This window comes from Littorina saxatilis, linkage group LG2 (assembly GCF_037325665.1).
Source record: "Littorina saxatilis isolate snail1 linkage group LG2, US_GU_Lsax_2.0, whole genome shotgun sequence".
Taxonomy (NCBI): domain Eukaryota; kingdom Metazoa; phylum Mollusca; class Gastropoda; order Littorinimorpha; family Littorinidae; genus Littorina; species Littorina saxatilis.
The window spans coordinates 17,366,889-17,385,597 of record NC_090246.1 but is presented as its reverse complement, the minus strand read 5'-3'; the positions used below and the strand labels follow the sequence as shown (position 1 = coordinate 17,385,597).

Below are 18,709 nucleotides of genomic sequence, written 5' to 3'. Positions count from 1 at the left end.
CACACCCCGCGGGTTAGGGGGAAGAATTTACCCGATGCTCCCCAGCATGTCGTAAGAGGCGACTAATGGATTCTGTTTCTCTTTTTACCCTTGTTAAGTGTTTCTTGTATAGAATATAGTCAATTTTTGTAAAGATTTTAGTCAAGCAGTATGTAAGAAATGTTAAGTCCTTTGTACTGGAAACTTGCATTCTCCCAGTAAGGTAATACATTGTACTACGTTGCAAGCCCCTGGAGCAAATTTTTGATTAGTGCTTTTGTGAACAAGAAACAATTGACAAGTGGCTCTATCCCATTTCCCCCCTTTCCCCGTCGCGATATAACCTTCGTGGTTGAAAACGACGTTAAACACCAAATGAAGAAAGAAATAGACAACACCAATTTATTTTTCACTGAGATGTGTCCTCTTATGAGAGGGGCCAGACTTAACAGGAACCACTGTACAGTGAAACCCCCCTTTTAAGACCTCAAAATCTGAAAAAATGGGGTCTTAAAAAGGAGTCTTCTTCTTCTTCTTCTGCGTTCGTGGGCTGAAACTCCCATGTACACTCGTGTTTTTTGAACGAGTGGAATTTTACGTGTATGACCGTTTTTTACCCCGCCATTTAGGTAGCCATATGCCGTTTTCGGAGGAAAGAGGGAGTCTTAAAATGGGGGTTATTTTACAGAGGTTAGAGACAAAAAGTCTTAAATTTGGGGTGAGGTTCCACTGTACCATGACAATGGTAGGTGTGGGAATGCACTGTGTTCACTCATGTGTGGGGTAGACATATTCACATGTGTGTGTGGATGGGCTTAGGGGATGTGTCAATGAGAATTTATTTGCAGTATTTATGAACAGCATTTCAGCTTGAGTTCCTTTTGTGTTCTTTTAACAAAGGGAAGTAAGCGCTACAATTCTTTTTTTTTGTTTTTGTTTGCTGCTGTTGTTGCTTTAGGCCAAACAAAAAATAGGTCTGTTTACGATAACATAGGCCAAAAAAATAGGGTCGGTAGGTCGGGATTTTATTTTATTTTTTTTTTCCAAAAAACCATATTTTTACGGTTTTTTTTTTTTTTTTCTCCCAAATGCCAAAAAAAAGTTTAGGGTCGCGCGAAAAAAATAGGGTCAGTCGGGTTACCGTAAACAGACTATTATTTTTTTTTTTGGCCTTATGTATTTTTCAGGTTTCCCTGCTCAGATACATGAATGTGCACAACAGACTTATATGCTCATGTCCATTTGTGCTCTGATCATAATCTTCAGTATTAACAGGGTCAACAGTTGCATTGTTTACTTGTGATTTATTCATTGCCAGGTTAGATGGCATATAGCATTAAATACTTACTGCTTGTTTTTTTGGTGTACAGGTCAGTGGTGGGGCAAAATGAAGCCGTCCTGTTTCAACCGCCTTGTTCGGGTAGGTATTTCAGGGAGGTAGACTTTGAATGTGGCATGTCATTAATAATATTGTGTTGTTGTAAGTTTTTAAAAGCAATCAGATTGTGAAAAGTTAGAAAGCTGGAAAGTTGCATATTGTTCTGAATATGGGTGATACTTTTAAGAAATGATAAATCTGTGCCGTGTTTCACCCAGGATTTATTAAAACACATTTTAGTAGCTGCATTTTCTGCGTTGCAGGTGGAGAAAAAGAACGCTTGGATTTGCAGAAAAATGATCTTTATTTAGCTTGTTCCATTAACACAGTCACTTTTTTTTAAATCAAATAATTTTTGTTTTCTGGCGACAGTAAAATAAAAAAAAGTTGTCATCATTAAAAGCAGAAGGTTGTCATTGAAGAAGTGTGCGCATGTGTGTGCGTGCGTGTGTGCGTGCATGTGTGTGTGTTTGTGCGTCTGTCTGTGTGTGCGTGTGTGCATGTGCGCGTGTATGTGTTATGTTAGCTGATGCTAAGCTGTTTCTACCAGTGGTTTTGTTAACTTAAGTTTTGTTCATTGTTTCAGATATACAAGCAGGTTATAGAGTTCTTGCTACGGTTAGGTGACACTGACAACGCATTGGAGGTAAATCTTGTGTGAATCTTACAGGGCAATAAGGGGTGATCATTGGAGGTAAATCTTGTGTGAATCTTACAGGGCAATAAGGGGTGATCATTGGAGGTACATCTTGTGTGAATCTTACAGGGCAATAAGGGGTGATCATAAAGAACCATTGTGAAAAAACTTTTCAGGTTGAAGGAAACTGCATAATCGATTTTTGAAGGGAGATTTTGACTTCAAATCATTCAGTACAATGAAATCAAAAACAAGAAACGGGCTGTTTTTCTTTCTAAAAATCTATGCAAAACATGTAAAGTGACCTGGTATTGTGTCTTTCAGCTTCTCACATCCTCAAATCTTAAATTCCATTGAGAATTCTTTTGTCAGGGTCTATTACTTTGTCATAATGACAAAATAGCCAGAAGAATTATGGTAAGTTTTGTCAGGTTTTGTGCAGAACTTTTTCAGATTTGCATAGTGTGTTGTAATAATAATAATAATAATAATAAATGAGCATTTATAAAGCGCAACATCATAACTTTACAATTATGCTCTTTGCGCTTGACACATTTAAAATTAAAACACAGTTATACAAGCATTTACATCTACATTCATAGTCAGCAACGCTTAATTAAAAGCATACACCATCAAACATACATTACAAAAGATTCTTCCACTAACTAAGTAATAAAAACATGAATAAAATAGGTAGTGAAAACAAGGAAATACCAGCTGAATACCCTTAATCAAACTGAAAACAGCCCTAGATGTTTATATCACATTATCACTATCACATTGTGAGTCGGTTTGGCCAATAAGTTGACAGTTGTTATGTGTGTACGGCTGTTTCACAGGTTTCAAAGCGACAGCGTGGCCTGTACGTCTCCCTGGAATTGCTCAAGAAACTCAACACGGTAATAACGGAAGAGGATTATCTGTTTTAAGGGGTAAAAACAATTGTGAAGGCATGTATTAACTTGTGTAAGCACATGGATACTCATCTTCTTCTTCGTTCGTGGGCTGAAACTCCCACGTACACTCGTGTTTTTTGCACGAGTGGAATTTTACGTGTATGACCGTTTTTTACCCCGCCATTTAGGCAGCCATACGCCGTTTTCGGAGGAAGCATGCTGGGTATTTTCGTGTTTCTATAACCCACCGAACTCTGACATGGATTACAGGATCTTTTTCGTGCGCACTTGGTTTTGTGCTTGCGTGTACACACGGGGGTGTTCGAACACCGAGGAGAGTCTGCACACAAAGTTGACTCTGAGAAATAAATCTCTCGCCGAAGGTGGGGACGAACTCACGCTGACAGCGGCCAACTGGATACAAATCCAGCGCGCTACCAACTGAGCTACCGGGCCCCCTGATTCCTTATAGAGATGCATGCATACATGCACTTATTCCAAGAAAGAGAAGATGCCATAAATAGTCAGGCACTTGGCTGCAAAGGGGGGGGGGGGGGTGAATAGAGCAGATTTGAAAGCTGCGGGGACTGGAGAAGAGGAACAGAGAGGGAAAGGAAAGGGATATACTGAAAGCTGAATGGAAAAATGGCCATACACGTAAAAACCGACTCGTGCAAAAACATGAATGAACGTGGGAGTTTCAGCCCATGAATGGAGAAGAAGAAGTAGAAAAAGAAATTGGAACAGACAACATTCACAATAGAACAGAGATGGATGGACTGATAACAGTAAAAGTATAGATAGTGTACTTAAAAACCTGGATAACGGAATACATGGAGTCCATTAAAAAAAATATTGCAGGCTAATGAACAGGTTGATCAGAGTAAGGAAATAGCTAAGAAAAAAAAGAGATGCATTGTACCACCAGTTTTGTATGTGAGTGAAGAGGTAATGAATGTGTCTTCTGTATTTTCTCACTTGGAGACGGTCACATGATCCTATTTTTGCACGGTGCAGGTGAATGAAGACAACAACCAGCTGGTTCCGTATCACAGGTTCTACATTCCCGAGCTGAAGGAACGGGTCAACATCCGCAACGATTACATCAGCTGGGTGCAGCAGACGCAGCAAGCGCAGCAGTTTGGCAACCTCTTTAGTCAGGTAAACCAGTCCTGCATCAGAATAATCCAAGAACTGACAATGACGTTTAGAGTTCAATGCATGCCTTAAACCTGGTCTGGTGATTTCTTTTCTTGTATTTTCACATAAAGCCTGGTAAAATAACGGAACATGTCAGGAAAATGTGAACACAGGAGATAATATCTGAAATTCTTTGATGGAAATGTTGACATTTCGGAAGGATGCTCCATCTTGCTGTAAAGTGAATTTAGTACAGTCGAACCTGCCCTTGAGACCACCTGTCCATAAAGACCACCTGTCCATAAAGACCACCTGCCACTTGAGACCACCTGTCCATAAAGACCACCTGCCACTTGAGACCACCTGTCCATAAAGACCACCTGCCACTTGAGAACACCCCAAAGGATCCCCAAGGGTTTTTGGCTCACGTAAGTGTAGCCTATGCGATCGTAACTTTGTCTGTCTGTGCGTGCGTGCGTGCGTGCGTGCGTATGTTTGTGGTAGAAACTCTAACATTTGAAGACGTCACATTACATTGACGTCACATTATGACGTAAGAGGGTTAGACGTCACGCGAAGGAAGTACTGAAAGTCTCGGTCATTATTATTTTGAGCGGGCCGAGACTAGTTGGCAGTCGTGTCCCTGTAAGTAGGCTACATGCAGACAGACAGATCTAGATCTAGTGTCTCACTTTCTTGCACAGTTTCACCTATGCTCTCTGTGTGTGTGTGTGTGTGTGTGTGTGTGTGTGTGTGTGTGTGTGTGTGTGTGTGTGTGTGTGTGTGTGTGTGTGTGTGTGTGTGTATGTGTGACGGAGTGATTGAGTTTGTGTTACTGTTTGTCGATTTCTTACGTGAGCCTTGAAGGCTTCGCCTCTTGTTACTATATAAATGACCTGTCCATAAAGACCACCTGCCTGTCGAGACCAAAGACCACTCAATTTCTGTCCTAAGTCATGGTTTCAACCTGTCATGGGAGACCACCCGACGTCTTGTCTAACTCTGCTTACAAACCCACTCACATTACAGGGCAGAACATGAGGGGAAGTATGGTCCATGACAATTGTATGGTCTGACCTGATCTCACTGGGGCTTGACAGTCACTCTCCCTCTGCCCACCTCATCTTCCTAAAGAGAACATCCCCGCAAAACATTTCTCTTTCGTGACCCGTAAGCCCCCTGGCTGTCAAGACCGCTAATTGCAATCGCTCACCTGTTACGAGAGCGTAGCGGTTTCTCTTTGACCCCTGGTCGATCCTATCCTTCCCCGCATGGCTGAACAAGAAAGCAGGACTTTACTTTAAGACAACCAGTGACAGAACTGTTTATGTGAAAGAAGAGAAGAAGAGTGGAGGGAAAAAGAGCCAGGACAGAGTGACAGTGATGCTGTGCACCAGCGTGACAGGGGAAACAGAGCCACCTGTGTTAATCGCGGTCATGTGTGTGTGTGTGTGGCTGTGTGGCTGTGTGAGTGACTGACTCAGTACATGTGAAAAGAGTGTTTCTATGCAGTGGGAGGTCTAAACTGTCTAAAAAGACCACCTGTCTAAAGAGACCACTTTGGCTCAGTGGCTCAGTCCCTTGGGTGGTCTCTTTAGACAGGTGGTCTCTTTAGACAGGTGGTCTCTTTAGACAGGTGGTCTCTTTAGACAGGTTCGACAGTAAGTTGTTTTCTTTTTAACCATCCAAAAGGAAAGTTAACCAATATTACGGTTTTTAGACATGGAGTTCAAAACCTGTCTTGTGGATGCAATGAACTTTGTGGTCATCGATATCTTGCAGAATTCTCTTGAAAGGTCCGTTGATTCAGCTTGACTGTGAGCTTGTTAAGCTTTTTCAGTTTTTTTGGTACAGTGGATCTGCACTGCAAGGGCTCTCTGACAGGCCACCTGCAATGTAAGGACACCTGGTGGCAAGGGTGTCCTTTCATCACAGGTACCCCTGTACATACTGCAAGGAGCATAACATTTTTGAGGACCAGATTTAAGGCATGCATTAACAAGAAGAGTAAATTAAAATGTTTGCTTTATTTAGAGTTTCCTTTTCCTCAGCAGGTTATGTATAGATATCTGCTTTTTGCACTGCAACTAGTTAGATAGTTGTATTGGCATGTTATGTTATTTGCACTGCAACTAGTTAGATAGTTGTATTGGCACGTTATGTTATTTGCCATAGAATGAAGGGAGAAAACTTCTGATGCTTTATTGGCTCACGAAGTGTAGCCTATGCGATCGTAACTTTGTCTGTCTGTGCGTATGTGCGTGCGTGTGTATGTCTGTGGTAGAAACTTTAACATTTCGTCATTTGAAGACGTCACATTATGGCGTAAGAGGGTTAGACGTCACGCGAAGGAATGTCTCGGTCATTGTTATTTTGAGCGGGCCGAGACTAGTTGGCAGTCGTGTCTGTAAGTAGGCTACATGCAGACAGACAGATCTAGATCTAGTGTCTCGCTTTCTTGCACAGTGTCACCTATGCTTACTGTGTGTGTGTGTGTATGTGTGACGGAGTGATTGAGTTTGTGTTACTGTTTGTCTATTTCTTACGTGAGCCTTGAAGGCTTCGCCTCTTGTTTCTTTGTGTGTTTGCAACTTGTGTATGCTGCCCTGGTGTTTATGGGGACAATGATAGATCAAAAGCTAACTTAGATATGGTATTGTTTTGTTTATAGTTCGGTTGAAAAGAACATGTGTTTTGTCATGTTGTGTATTTTGTATATTTTTGTTTTGTTTTTGTTTTGTGTTCATTTCCTGATGTTTCTGTGTGTGTAGCAACCGTGGCCTGTGGCAAGAACGGTATGGAATTCATTTGCTTTTTCTCACATTGTGTGTTGTGTTTCAGTCTTTCTCCAATAACCGCTTTGCTTTACCTTAATTACCTGTCCTAGAGTACGTAGCTCACTGCTTTGACCCACCTTTGCACAGAATGTCCTTTTTGCACGCTTTGCAGTCTTCAGATGATTTTGTTGTGTTTTCCACATTTTACTTTCAGAAAGTAAGTACAGGTATCGTGATGATGCGATAGAGTTTGTTGGTTTTTTCTACATTTTTGTTGACAACTTGAAACACAACATGACAAAACTGTGCATCAGTTTGACTGGTTGAGTTTGAATGGTCACATAAGTCAGTCGTTTCTGACCATCTTTGAATGTTGTGTGCAGAGGTTTGTAATATGTTGTTGTTGTTGTTGTTGTTGTTGTTGTTGTTGTTGTTGTTGTTGTTGTTGTTGTTGTTGTTGTTGTTGTTGTTGTTGTTGTTGTTGTTTTTGTTTTTGTTGTTGTTGTACTCACATTCTCTCTTGCATTGATGAAATTTGTTCAGTTGTCTCCCTTTCCCCAGCGCATTAAAATGCCTCTTTAAAGACCAACACAAATCAGACAAACTCAGGACCAAATTAGGAGGGAATCTGAAAATGGAGGTGTATTTCCAGATTTGATGAACAGAAATGGTGTTAAATTGGGGGGGGGGGGGGGAGGTGGGGGGAGGGGAGGTGTCTTAGAAGGGGTTTCCACTGCATGTGTGCCAACTGCATTTGTTCTAACCTCTTTTCTTCAGAGCCTGTTTGTATGTTATCTTACTTTGCTTGTTTCCACATGTTTGCAAAAAATAATACATGTGCCTATTTTTGTGTGTGTTGATTTTCCCGCATTTATGTTTTAAAAATTATTATTATTATTTTTTTTTTTTTGCAGACTGCAAATGCTATCTCAATATGACAGTGTCGCTGTGTCTTGCTCAAGATTTGTTTGTGAAGGTAGCAGTGTTGTTGTTGTGGTTGAACATTTAAAAACAAAAATCATAACCATTGTTTTCAGCAATACATGTTTATTATTTTGCCAGTGAATAGAGGCTGCACATAACATTGCGCAATTCTGAGTGTAATTAAACAGCTATTGTTTTCTTTTGATTCAGTGTAGGATAAACAAGCAGGGTTTGCTTGAAATTTTGCTGATATATTTAGCCCATACAGATGATTAAAAGGGCATACTTATGAAGCAACATTTTTCTTTTCTTTTTCTTTGCTTGGAGCAGGATAGTGAATAAAGCACTATGTTTGCAGGTGCTGTTTTTGGCTACGAGTACTCCTTTTAAACAGAATCTGATTTGTTCTCACCAATGAGCATGTGTGTGTATGTGCTATGCTACTTAAGATTGTTTGAGCATTTAATGGGTCATGTGATCCCTAGCAGCTGAAAATGATGACTAAAGATCAAGAACAGGGGCTGAGTTATAAAGAGGGTTCAACCACAGGTTCCGCAAGGTCTTTTTCACAGACTTAACCGAATGCAGACTCTTCTTGATGCCCAAACACCCTGTCAGCTGTAAGCATTTCTTTGTTTGTTTGTTTCTTTCTTTCTTTGTTCGTTCATGGGCTGAAACTCCCACGGCTTTTACGTGTATGACCGCTTTTACCCCGCCATTTAGGCAGCCATACACCGCTTTCGGAGGAAGCATGCTGGGTATTTTCGTGTTTCTATAACCCACCGAACTCTGACATGGATTACAGGATCTTTTTCGTGCGCACTTGGTCTTGTGCTTGCGTGTACACACGAGGGGTGTTCGGACACCGAGGAGAGTCTGCACACAAAGTTGACTCTGAGAAATAAATCTCTCGCCGAACGTGGGGACGAACTCACGCTGACAGCGGCCAAGTGGATACAAATCCAGCGTGCTACCGACTGAGCTACATCCCCGCCAGCTGTAAGCATGAGAAGGATGCCAAATTCACAGCGAAAGTCTCAGGGCTAAGAAGAAATGGACACACACATGCAGAAGGAACGCTAAAAAAAAAGGGTAGCAGGCAGCGTGCTTTCCCAAGGGAGAAAGCAGCCCAAGTTTCCATGAGGGAACCTTACAGCATGATATGAAATTAGCTTACCTAATAGACGATGTTTGAAAATAACTGTCGGGTTTGTATGGGTTGTGAAAGAGTGAAATTACTCTTGCTTTTTATTTAGTCAAACTTTCCCATGTGACATAGGCTAGTCACAAGCCAGGGGTGTGTCTGAAACACGCTGACAAAGAGCATGTGTGAAAACCTTGCCTCACTATAAGCAAGAGTACCCCCCGCGGGTTAGGGGGAGTCCCATATTGGTTGGGACGAGAAAGAATTTACTCGATGCTCCCCAGCATGTCGTAAGAGGCGACTAACGGATTCTGTTTCTCCTTTTATTAACCTTGTTAAGTGTTTCTTGTATAGAATATAGTCAATTTTTGTAAAGATTTTAGTCAAGCAGTATGTAAGAAATGTTAAGTCCTTTGTACTGGAAACTTGCATTCTCCCAGTAAGGTCATATATTGTACTACGTTTGGAGCAAATTTTTCATTAGTGCTTTTGTGAACAAGAAACAATTGACAAGTGGCTCTATCCCATCTCCCCCCCTTCCCCCGTCACGATATAACCTTCGTGGTTGAAAACGACGTAAAACACCAAAAAAAGAAAGAAAGATGAGCAAGAGTGTTCATCACTCTTTCACAACCTATACAATCCCGACAGAGTGATTTCTGGAGTTTGTCTATTGTCATCTTCTGGGTTGATGAAAACACTTCTTTTTACATTTAGTCAAGTTATGACTAAATGTTTTAACATCGAGGGGGGAATCGAGACGAGGGTCGTGGTGTATGTGTGTCTGTGCGTGTGTGTATGTGAGCATGCAAAACCCACCAACCGGGTTTATGTATATGTTCACACAGTACCAACTGGGGCTAAAAAAACAAGTGGGTTCCACATTTTGGAACCCAGTTGTTTTATTCTTGATTCGTAACAACCAGGTTCCAAACGACTCAGAAAACAAGTTTTAGCAAAAAATATTTTTTTTTTTTTTTTACGGAAAGAATGCCATATTCAAGATGATGACACTCTTTCCGTCAAAATTCCGTGCCCTATAGGCTACGAAATAGGTCAAATTTTATGCCTTTTTTAGTGTCAAATTCGTCCATGCCGGAGCGGATACTGCAGCCAGTGCGGTTGTAGTGCAAGCGCACTACAAAGACACTGCGCGCAGTGCCGTTGTAGTCCAAGTGCACTATCGGCTATGAACCCACTTGGTGGGTTTTGCGTGTGTGTGTGTGTGTGTGTGTGTGTGTGCGTGCGTGCGTGCGTGTAGAGCGATTCAGACTAAACTACTGGACCGATCTTTATGAAATTTGACATGAGAGTTCCTGGGTATGATATCCTCAGACGTTTTTTTCATTTTTTTGATAAATGTCTTTGATGACGTCATATCCGGCTTTTCGTGAAAGTTGAGGCGGCACTGTCACGCCCTCATTTTTCAACCAAATTGGTTGAAATTTTGGTCAAGTAATCTTCGACGAAGCCCGGACTTCGGTATTGCATTTCAGCTTGGTGGCTTAAAAATTAATTAATGACTTTGGTCATTAAAAATCTGAAAATTGTAAAAAAAATATTTTTTTTATAAAACGATCCAAATTTACGTTCATCTTATTCTCCATCATTTGCTGATTCCAAAAACATATAAATAATTGTTATATTTGGATTAACAACAAGCTCTGAAAATTAAATATATAAAAATTATTATCAAATTTTTTTTTTCGAAATCAATTTAAAAACACTTTCATCTTATTCCTTGTCGGTTCCTGATTCCAAAAACATATAGATATGATATGTTTGGATTAAAAACACGCTCAGAAAGTTAAAACGAAGAGAGGTACAGAAAAGCGTGCTATCCTTCTCAGTGCAACGAATACCCCGCTCTTCTTGTCAATTCCACTGGCACTGCCTTAGCCACGGGCGGTGGAGTGACGATGCTACGAGTATACGGTCTTGCTGCGTTGCGTTTTGTTCAGTTTCATTCTGTGAGTTCGACAGCTACTTGACTAAATGTTGTATTTTCGCCTTACGCGACTTTTTTTTTTTTAGACCAGTGCGCCTGTTTTAATAAGCTGCCGGAATGTTTCCTTGTTAACATTTGATAAAGGGATGTTGATGTGTGTTGACAGGGTCTTCATTTCTGCAGCTACCCCTTCCTGTTTGACGCTGGCACCAAGAGCATTCTCCTGCAGACAGACGCCACACTGCAGATGAGAGTAAGTTCACAAACACCATAAATATCACCTGAATATATAGACGGGCGCAGTGGTGTGTTGGTAAGACGTTGGCCTCCTAATCGGGAGGTCGTGAGTTCGAACCCCGGTCGCTGTCGCCTGGTGGGTTAAGAGTGGAGATTTTTCCGATCTCCCAGGTCAACTTATGTGCAGACCTGCTAGTGACTTAACCCCCTTCGTGTGTACACGCAAGCACAAGACCAAGTGCGCACGGAAAAGATCCTGTAATCCATGTCAGAGTTCGGTGGGTTATAGAAACACGAAAATACCCAGCATGCCTCCCCCGTAATCGGCGTATGCTGCCTAAATGGCGGGGTAAAAACGGTCATACACGTAAAAAATCCACTCGTGCTAAAAACATGAGTGAACGTGGGAGTCTGAGCCCATGAACGAAGAAAGAAAGAAAGACCTGAATATATTATATTTACTTATTTCCCTTTGTTTCTCAGATCTTAAACTAGAGTTCAGTGTGTAATTTGAAAAATTCTATCTTGTTAGAAATCATCTTTAGTTTATTACCTCTATGATTTACATGCATATTTGAGTGAAGATGTCCTGGCTACAACAAAAGTTGTTAAGTCAGAAGAGCTCCTACATGTCAAAACTATTGGACAGTTTACTGGCCAAGGGTCGGAACAATGCGTTGGCCCAGTTTAGATGTTCTGTCAATGTCCAACAACATCCCTCATCTTGTGTAATCTGGGTGGTCAAAAAGAGTAGTGACAGCAATGGAACACTAGTGACAGCAATGGAACACTAGTGACAGCAATGGAACACTAGTGACAGCAATGGATCACTAGTGACAGCAATGGAACACTAGTGACAGCAATGGATCACTAGTGACAGCAATGGAACACTAGTGACAGCAATGGAACACTAGTGACAGCAATGGAACACTAGTGACAGCAATGGAACACTAGTGACAGCAATGGAACACTAGTGACAGCAATGGAACACTAGTGTTCAAGATTTAAGATAAAGTGGAGTTTTAAGAGTACTTTAGTTTTGTTCAGTTTATCTTTAGTTAAGCTTGTTATATATATTTTAACATTATTGTGTGGTGACAGAACGCCATGGAAGAGGATTGAAATCTTTAGTTAAGCTTGTTATATGTATATTTTAACCTTATTTTGTGGTGACAGAACGCCATGGAAGAGGTGAACCGGCGCAACATGATGGGTCTCTTCATGCCCATCGACCCGGTCAGCGCGGCGCTGGTAGTCATGGTTTCCAGGGAGAACATGGTCAGGGACACACTCGCCACCCTGGAGAAGTGCAGACCCCAGGACTTCAAGAAGCCGCTCAGGGCAAGACTCTATTTGTTACTCTGCCCGCCCAGAAAATAGGCTTAACCCTCGTCTTGATTCCCAGTCTATGTTAAAACATTTACCGTATTTTCCGGGTCATAAGGCGCGACTTTTTTCCTCGAGTTTGACCCCTGCGCCTTGTATAACGAAGCACCTAATCCGTGTATGCAATACGAAAAAAATCAAAGAGACCGCCTGAGTACCAGTCAAACAACTTGTGATAATTATGTATGTTTCAGCTACTAGGTACTACCCTGGCCAAGTTTCCTCTCAAGACATCAAAGAGACCGCCCCATAGGTTAAACTCGGTCACTGACCCCGGTGCAGGAAGTGTTTCCTCTCTCAGATATGACAGGGGAACCACCTCTCATAGCTAAAACTGGGTCATTGACCCCTGGGAAGAAGGTCAGTGTCTATAAACAAGGCAACCCAGCTATCACAATGGACCTGCCTTTGATCTCGCCGCACACACAGAGCACACATAATTATTTCCACTCTGTATTGTTCCTTTGATGTGCGGCTTACTTTCATTCTTCGACCGTTTGTTACCGGTATACTTTTTCAATTTTGGTGCGCCCTATCGGCCCCCTGCGCCCAATAGGTGACTGAATTAAAAAAATTTTTAAAAGAAGGGGGTGCGCCTTATGCGCTGTAGCACCTTGTAACCCGGAAAATACGGTAGTTGAAACTAGACCAAATGTGAAAACCACACAACTTAACAACTTAAACATTTTTTGTCTGAAAAAGCCGCTCGGGCAAGACTGTTCTTACTCTGCCCGTTAGTCGAAACGTGGCTAAATGTGAAAACCACACAACTCAACAACATGACCGAGTTGTTTATTAGAAATTCATTTTTCAAAAAGCCGCTCAGGGCAAGACTGTTGCTACTCTGCTCATGGAGAAAATAGGCTTATACCCCCCACCCAACCCCCCCCTAATTTGTTTTGAAATTGTTGGGAGTTGACCCAAGTGGCCCCTAATGTTGGCAAATATGAAACATGGTACGGTATTTTGAAATTAAACACTGATAAGGCCAAAAAAAAAATAGGTCTGTTTACGGTAACATAAGCCCAAAAAATAGGGTCGGTAGGTCGGGATTTTTTTTTTTTTTTTTTTTTTTTTCCTCCAAAAAACCATATTTTTACGTTATTTTGCCAAAAAAACAAGATTTTTTTTTTTTTCCCCAAATGCCAAAAAAAAGTCTAGGGTCGCGCGAAAAAACTAGGGTCGGTCGGGTTACCGTAAACAGACCTTTTTTTTGTGTGGCCTAAAACAGTTTTGTGTGTGTGTTGACAATTTGGCATGAAGGACCATTATTTAATCTAAGGAAGCATTTTGTTGTTGTTCAGGTCGTGTTTCTAGGAGAGGAGGCAGTTGATGAGGGAGGTGTCAGAAAGGTAAGTCCTCTTCTCACTCATTCTTGTTTGCTGTTTGTATTTTGGTTTAAGCAGAGTTTTATTCAACAATGAAGTGGTACAATACATCATGACCATATTTAGAATCTGCTTCTTCTTCTTCTTCTTCAGCGTTCCAGAATTGTCTGGTTACGTGTGAGCTAGTTTGCCCATTTGGGTTTCCGACACTATACTATGAGAGCATAGTCAGCTCACTCCGCTTTCGTTGAGTAGGCATGCTGGGTATTTTCGTGTTTCCATAACCCACCGAACTCGGACATGGATTACAGGATCTTTTCCGTGCGCACTTGGTCTTGTGCTTGCGTGTACACACGAAGGGGGTTAAGTCACTAGCAGGTCTGCACATAAGTTGACCTGGGAGATCGGAAAAATCTCCACTCTTAACCCACCAGGCGGCAGCGACCGGGATTCGAACTCACGACCTCCCGATTAGGAGGCCGACGTCTTACCACCACGCCACTGCGCCCGTCTGTATTTAGAATCAACAAGCTATAAGCTTATAGTGGTGATCCACAGAGATTGGAAGGCAGAGCCATGGGTGTTGAAAGTTTATTGCATGTCAAATTTGATTGCTGATATACTGGTAAAAAATCAAACAAGTCCCATAAGGCGAAATTACAACAATTAGTCAATCTGTCGAACTCAAAGAATAAAACTGAACGCACTGCATTTTTTTACCAAGACAAAACAGCTTCGTCAGTCACTGTGGCAGAAGGAAATCGCTCACTTTTCCCGTGCAACACGAAGTGATACTGACAAGCTGCGGTGAAGCCAGTATGGCGTGGTAGTGGTTGCGCTGAGCGGGATAGCACGCTTTTCTGTATTTTTTGGGACTTTCTGATCTTATTTTGAAATTAACCTATTATATTTATATGTTTTTGGAATCAGAAAATGATAAAGAATAAGATCAAATCATTTTTGGATCGATTTCTTATGTTATGTTTGTAGGACTAATTAACCTATTTTCGTTAATTGTGATCACTTTTTAAGAGTAAACATGACATATGTACATATTTTTAAATTCAGAATATGATAAAGAATATGATGCAATCCATTTTAAATCTGTTTGAGAAAAATAGATTTTAATGAAAACTTTAATGAGCACACTCATTACCGTATTTGACGGATTACAAGACGTTTTATAAGCCGCAGCCCCGACTTTTAAAAAAAAAATTGGGACGAGCCACGTATAGGCCGCGTCACTATATTAGCCACCGTCGAAAATAAATAATCAGATCATGTCAATCAATCAAAACAACCAGGCAAACGAAAGTACGGTATTTGGCGAAATCGGCTCCGAGAATAAACAAGTGAAACAAAGAAGAAAAGTGAAAAAATTTGAAGAAAAATATCACACACACAATTTGTAACCAACACGGGCGGGGATGTAGCTCAGTCGGTAGCGCGCTGGATCTGTATCCAGTTGGCCGCTGTCAGCGTGAGTTCGTCCCCACGTTCGGCGAGAGATTTATTTCTCAGAGTCAACTTTGTGTGCAGACTCTCCTCGGTGTCCAAATACCCGCGTGTGTACACGCAAGCACAAGACCAAGTGCGCACGAAAAAGATCCTGTTATCCATGTCAGAGTTCGGTGGGTTATAGAAACACGAAAATACCCAGCATGCTTCCTCCGAAAACGGCGTATGGCTGCCCTAAATGGCGGGGTAAAAAACGGTCATACACGTAAAATTCCACTCGTGCAAAAAACACGAGTGTATGTGGGAGTTTCAGCCCACCAACACAGAAGAAGTAACCAACACACACATGTAGTCTCGCCCGGAATACGGTTTTTTGGGATGATTTACGACTTTTGCGCACATTTCGAGCAGACGAAAACACAACATGGCGGCTCTTGCTCCTCCAACTATCGCGAGACATAAAAAACCGAAATCTCGCGCACGCGAGATCCTGATACATCCGGTGTTTCTCTGTACGCTATCTTGTCACGAAGACTTGTTGACAAACGAAGATTAGCGAAAGAAAGAGCGCCGAGTCTTGAGTAGAGAGCTAATAAAGTACCGGTAATCGCTAATCTAGTGAAATGAAAATCCGCGGCGACTTTCATTAGGTGAATGCTATTCAAGTTTATGTAACGTTTTAGCCGCATCTTTTTATAAACCGCAATGCGATTTTTTTTTTCAAATACGGTAACTAATCTTTAAGCCTTCAAGCTGAAATGCAATATTAAAGTCCGGGCTTTGTCGAAGATTACTTGACCAAAATTTCAACCACTTGAAAAATGAGAGCGTGACAGAGCCGCCTCAACTTCCACAAAAAGGCGGATATAACGACATCAAAGACATTTATCCAGAAAAAAAACGTCTGGGGATATCATACTCAGAAACTCTCATGTAAGTTTCATGAAGATCGGTCCAATAGTTTTCTCTGAATCGCTCTACACACACACACAGACACAAATTTATACATACACCACACCCTCGTTTCGATTCCCCGTCTTATGTAAAGACATTTAGTAAAAAGTTGACTAAATGTAAAAACAGATAGACTACTACCATCAAGAATCAAAGATAAAAAATTTTTAAATAAAAAAAAAAAAAATTCTTGACATACTGGTAAGTTAGATATGTTGTTATTAACATTAATTTGTCTGCTGTAGCCTTGACATGTTGCGGTGTAGATATACTTTTGTGTGTTCCGGCAACCTTCTTTATCTAACCCTAACCCTAAGACTATCAGCATAGAGGTGGTGAAGACAAACTATCCACCAGCCATATTTGTTTCCATACAAGAAACAGCTACACTTTGTACATCATCCCGTCCCGCCTATCAGTCTAAGGATGTTTTCTCCACAGTTATTTTTTCACTGTGAATGAATCAGTAAAACATATTTTAGTTGTATATGAGTAATAATGCCATCCAAATGCAGATAATAATACAGTGGAACCCCCTTTTATGACCCCCCAATTTAAGACTTCCCCCTTTTTAAGGCCTTGGATTTTCAGATTTCCTGTTCATAACATCCGTAAATTTACCCCAATTTTCAGAATCCCTCCTTTTTAAAGGTCCTTGTCTACATTTTTATACCGAAATCGCCATTTGACCATTAAAATGCAGAGTCTATTATCTACAAATATCAACAATACACACCCTTTCGATCAGGAAAGACGAAGCCAGTGTAGCTGTTTGAAAATTCATTGTAGTATTCCAGCATAGTACTCATAGTAGGATATCCTTATTTGGAAAATGCCAAGCGCAAAACTCCTCTCAAATCCCGTGCATTCGTGCGTTTTAAAAAAAGCGTGGACAGCGCTCCAGTGTCCAGTTGCTGCACTTGTTTGGGCGTGGCCATAAGCATAGTAACATGAATTTGATTGGTCAGTATTTTTAGGCAAAGCACATGTTCTCAGCAAACAGAAAACAAAATATTGGAAGCGTGAGTCACGCTACCCAAAAATAAAATCTTTTTTTACATATTTTTTTTTCTCTACAGTATAACTTTTTTCCCCATGGTTCATTCATCATTTGACATAATTTTGTATCGAAATCTAACCATAAGATTATTGAAAACAAGTCGCGTAAGGCGAAAATACAACATTTAGTCAAGTAGCTGTCGAACTCACAGAATGAAACTGAACGCAACGCAACGCAGCAAGACCGTATACTCGTAGCATCGTCACTCCACCGCCCGTGGCAAAGGCAGTGCCAGTGGAATTGACAAGAAGAGCGGGGTATTCGTTGCGCTGAGAAGGATAGCACGCTTTTCTGTACCTCTCTTCGTTTTAACTTTCTGAGCGTGTTTTTAATCCAAACATATCATATCTATATGTTTTTGGAATCAGGAACCGACAAGGAATAAGATGAAAGTGTTTTTAAATTGATTTCGAAAAAACATTTGATAATAATTTGTATATATTCAATTTTCAGAGCTTGTTGTTAATCCAAATATAACATATTTATATGTTTTTGGAATCAGCAAATGATGGAGAATAAGATGAACGTAAATTTGGATCGTTTTATAAAAAAATTTTTTTTTTTACAATTTTCAGATTTTTAATGACCAAAGTCATTAATTAATTTTTAAGCCACCAAGCTGAAATGCAATACCGAAGTCCGGGCTTCGTCGAAGATTACTTGACCAAAATTTCAACCAATTTGGTTGAAAAATGAGGGCGTGACAGTGCCGCCTCAACTTTCACGAAAAGCCGGATATGACGTCATCAAAGACATTTATCAAAAAAATGAAAAAAACGTGTGAGGATATCATACCCAGGAACTCTCATGTCAAATTTCATAAAGATCGGTCCAGTAGTTTAGTCTGAATCGCTCTACACACACACACAGACACACAGACACACAGACACACATACACCACGACCCTCGTCTCGATTCCCCCCTCTATGTTAAAACATTTAGTCATAACTTGACTAAATGTAAAAAGCACAAATGTAGACGACCACCTTTAAGACTTAATTTTTTCTGATTGTTGAAGGTCTTAAAAGGGGGGTTCCACTGTATGTGTGTGTTCTCTGAAAACTTGCAGATCTGACGTTGGGTTTGCCAACAGATATGCTCTGAGTTTTACTGTGTGTTTATAGTTGACTCGTTAATCACAGTGCACTAACTTGTTTGTTGAGTGACTGGTTCTGAACAATATCTCACAGGAAGCCTGTACGTGTCATTGCAGGAATTCTTCATGCTTCTGCTGCGAGAGGTTCTGGATCCCAAGTACGGAATGTTCCTCTACATGGAGGAGTCCCACCTCATGTGGTTCAATGCTCAGGTATGTGTTGGGTTGGTTGGTGCATGTTTAGCACCATTCTCACCCTTGCTTGGCATGTCCTCCTCCCTGTTAAACATTCTTGAAGTGGAATTGGGGGTGCAGTGTGTGTGTGTGTGTGTGTGTGTGTGTGTGTGTGTGTGAGTGTGTGTGTGTG

At 41.0% G+C, this 18,709-nt stretch overlaps 1 protein-coding gene and 1 long non-coding RNA gene across 3 annotated transcripts in view; one reads left to right on the top strand and one right to left on the bottom strand.

Annotated features, from left to right (window-relative positions):
* Positions 1–18,709, bottom strand: part of LOC138958397 (uncharacterized) — a 77,030-nt gene that overhangs the window by 31,964 nt on the left and 26,357 nt on the right. The gene's annotated exons all lie outside the window — the stretch shown is intronic.
* The window catches only part of LOC138958371 (probable E3 ubiquitin-protein ligase HERC4), a 49,410-nt gene that overhangs the window by 18,791 nt on the left and 11,910 nt on the right, over positions 1–18,709 (top strand). The window contains exons 14-22 of one of the 2 annotated variants that reach the window (XM_070329492.1): positions 1,350–1,399; positions 1,944–2,003; positions 2,834–2,893; positions 3,908–4,051; positions 6,802–6,825; positions 10,990–11,076; positions 12,237–12,401; positions 13,751–13,798; positions 18,460–18,555. In XM_070329492.1, coding sequence (XP_070185593.1) covers positions 1,350–1,399; positions 1,944–2,003; positions 2,834–2,893; positions 3,908–4,051; positions 6,802–6,825; positions 10,990–11,076; positions 12,237–12,401; positions 13,751–13,798; positions 18,460–18,555 — 734 coding nt within the window. The remainder of the gene's footprint in view (positions 1–1,349; positions 1,400–1,943; positions 2,004–2,833; positions 2,894–3,907; positions 4,052–6,801; positions 6,826–10,989; positions 11,077–12,236; positions 12,402–13,750; positions 13,799–18,459; positions 18,556–18,709) is intronic. The other variant, XM_070329493.1, reaches the window with a different exon arrangement.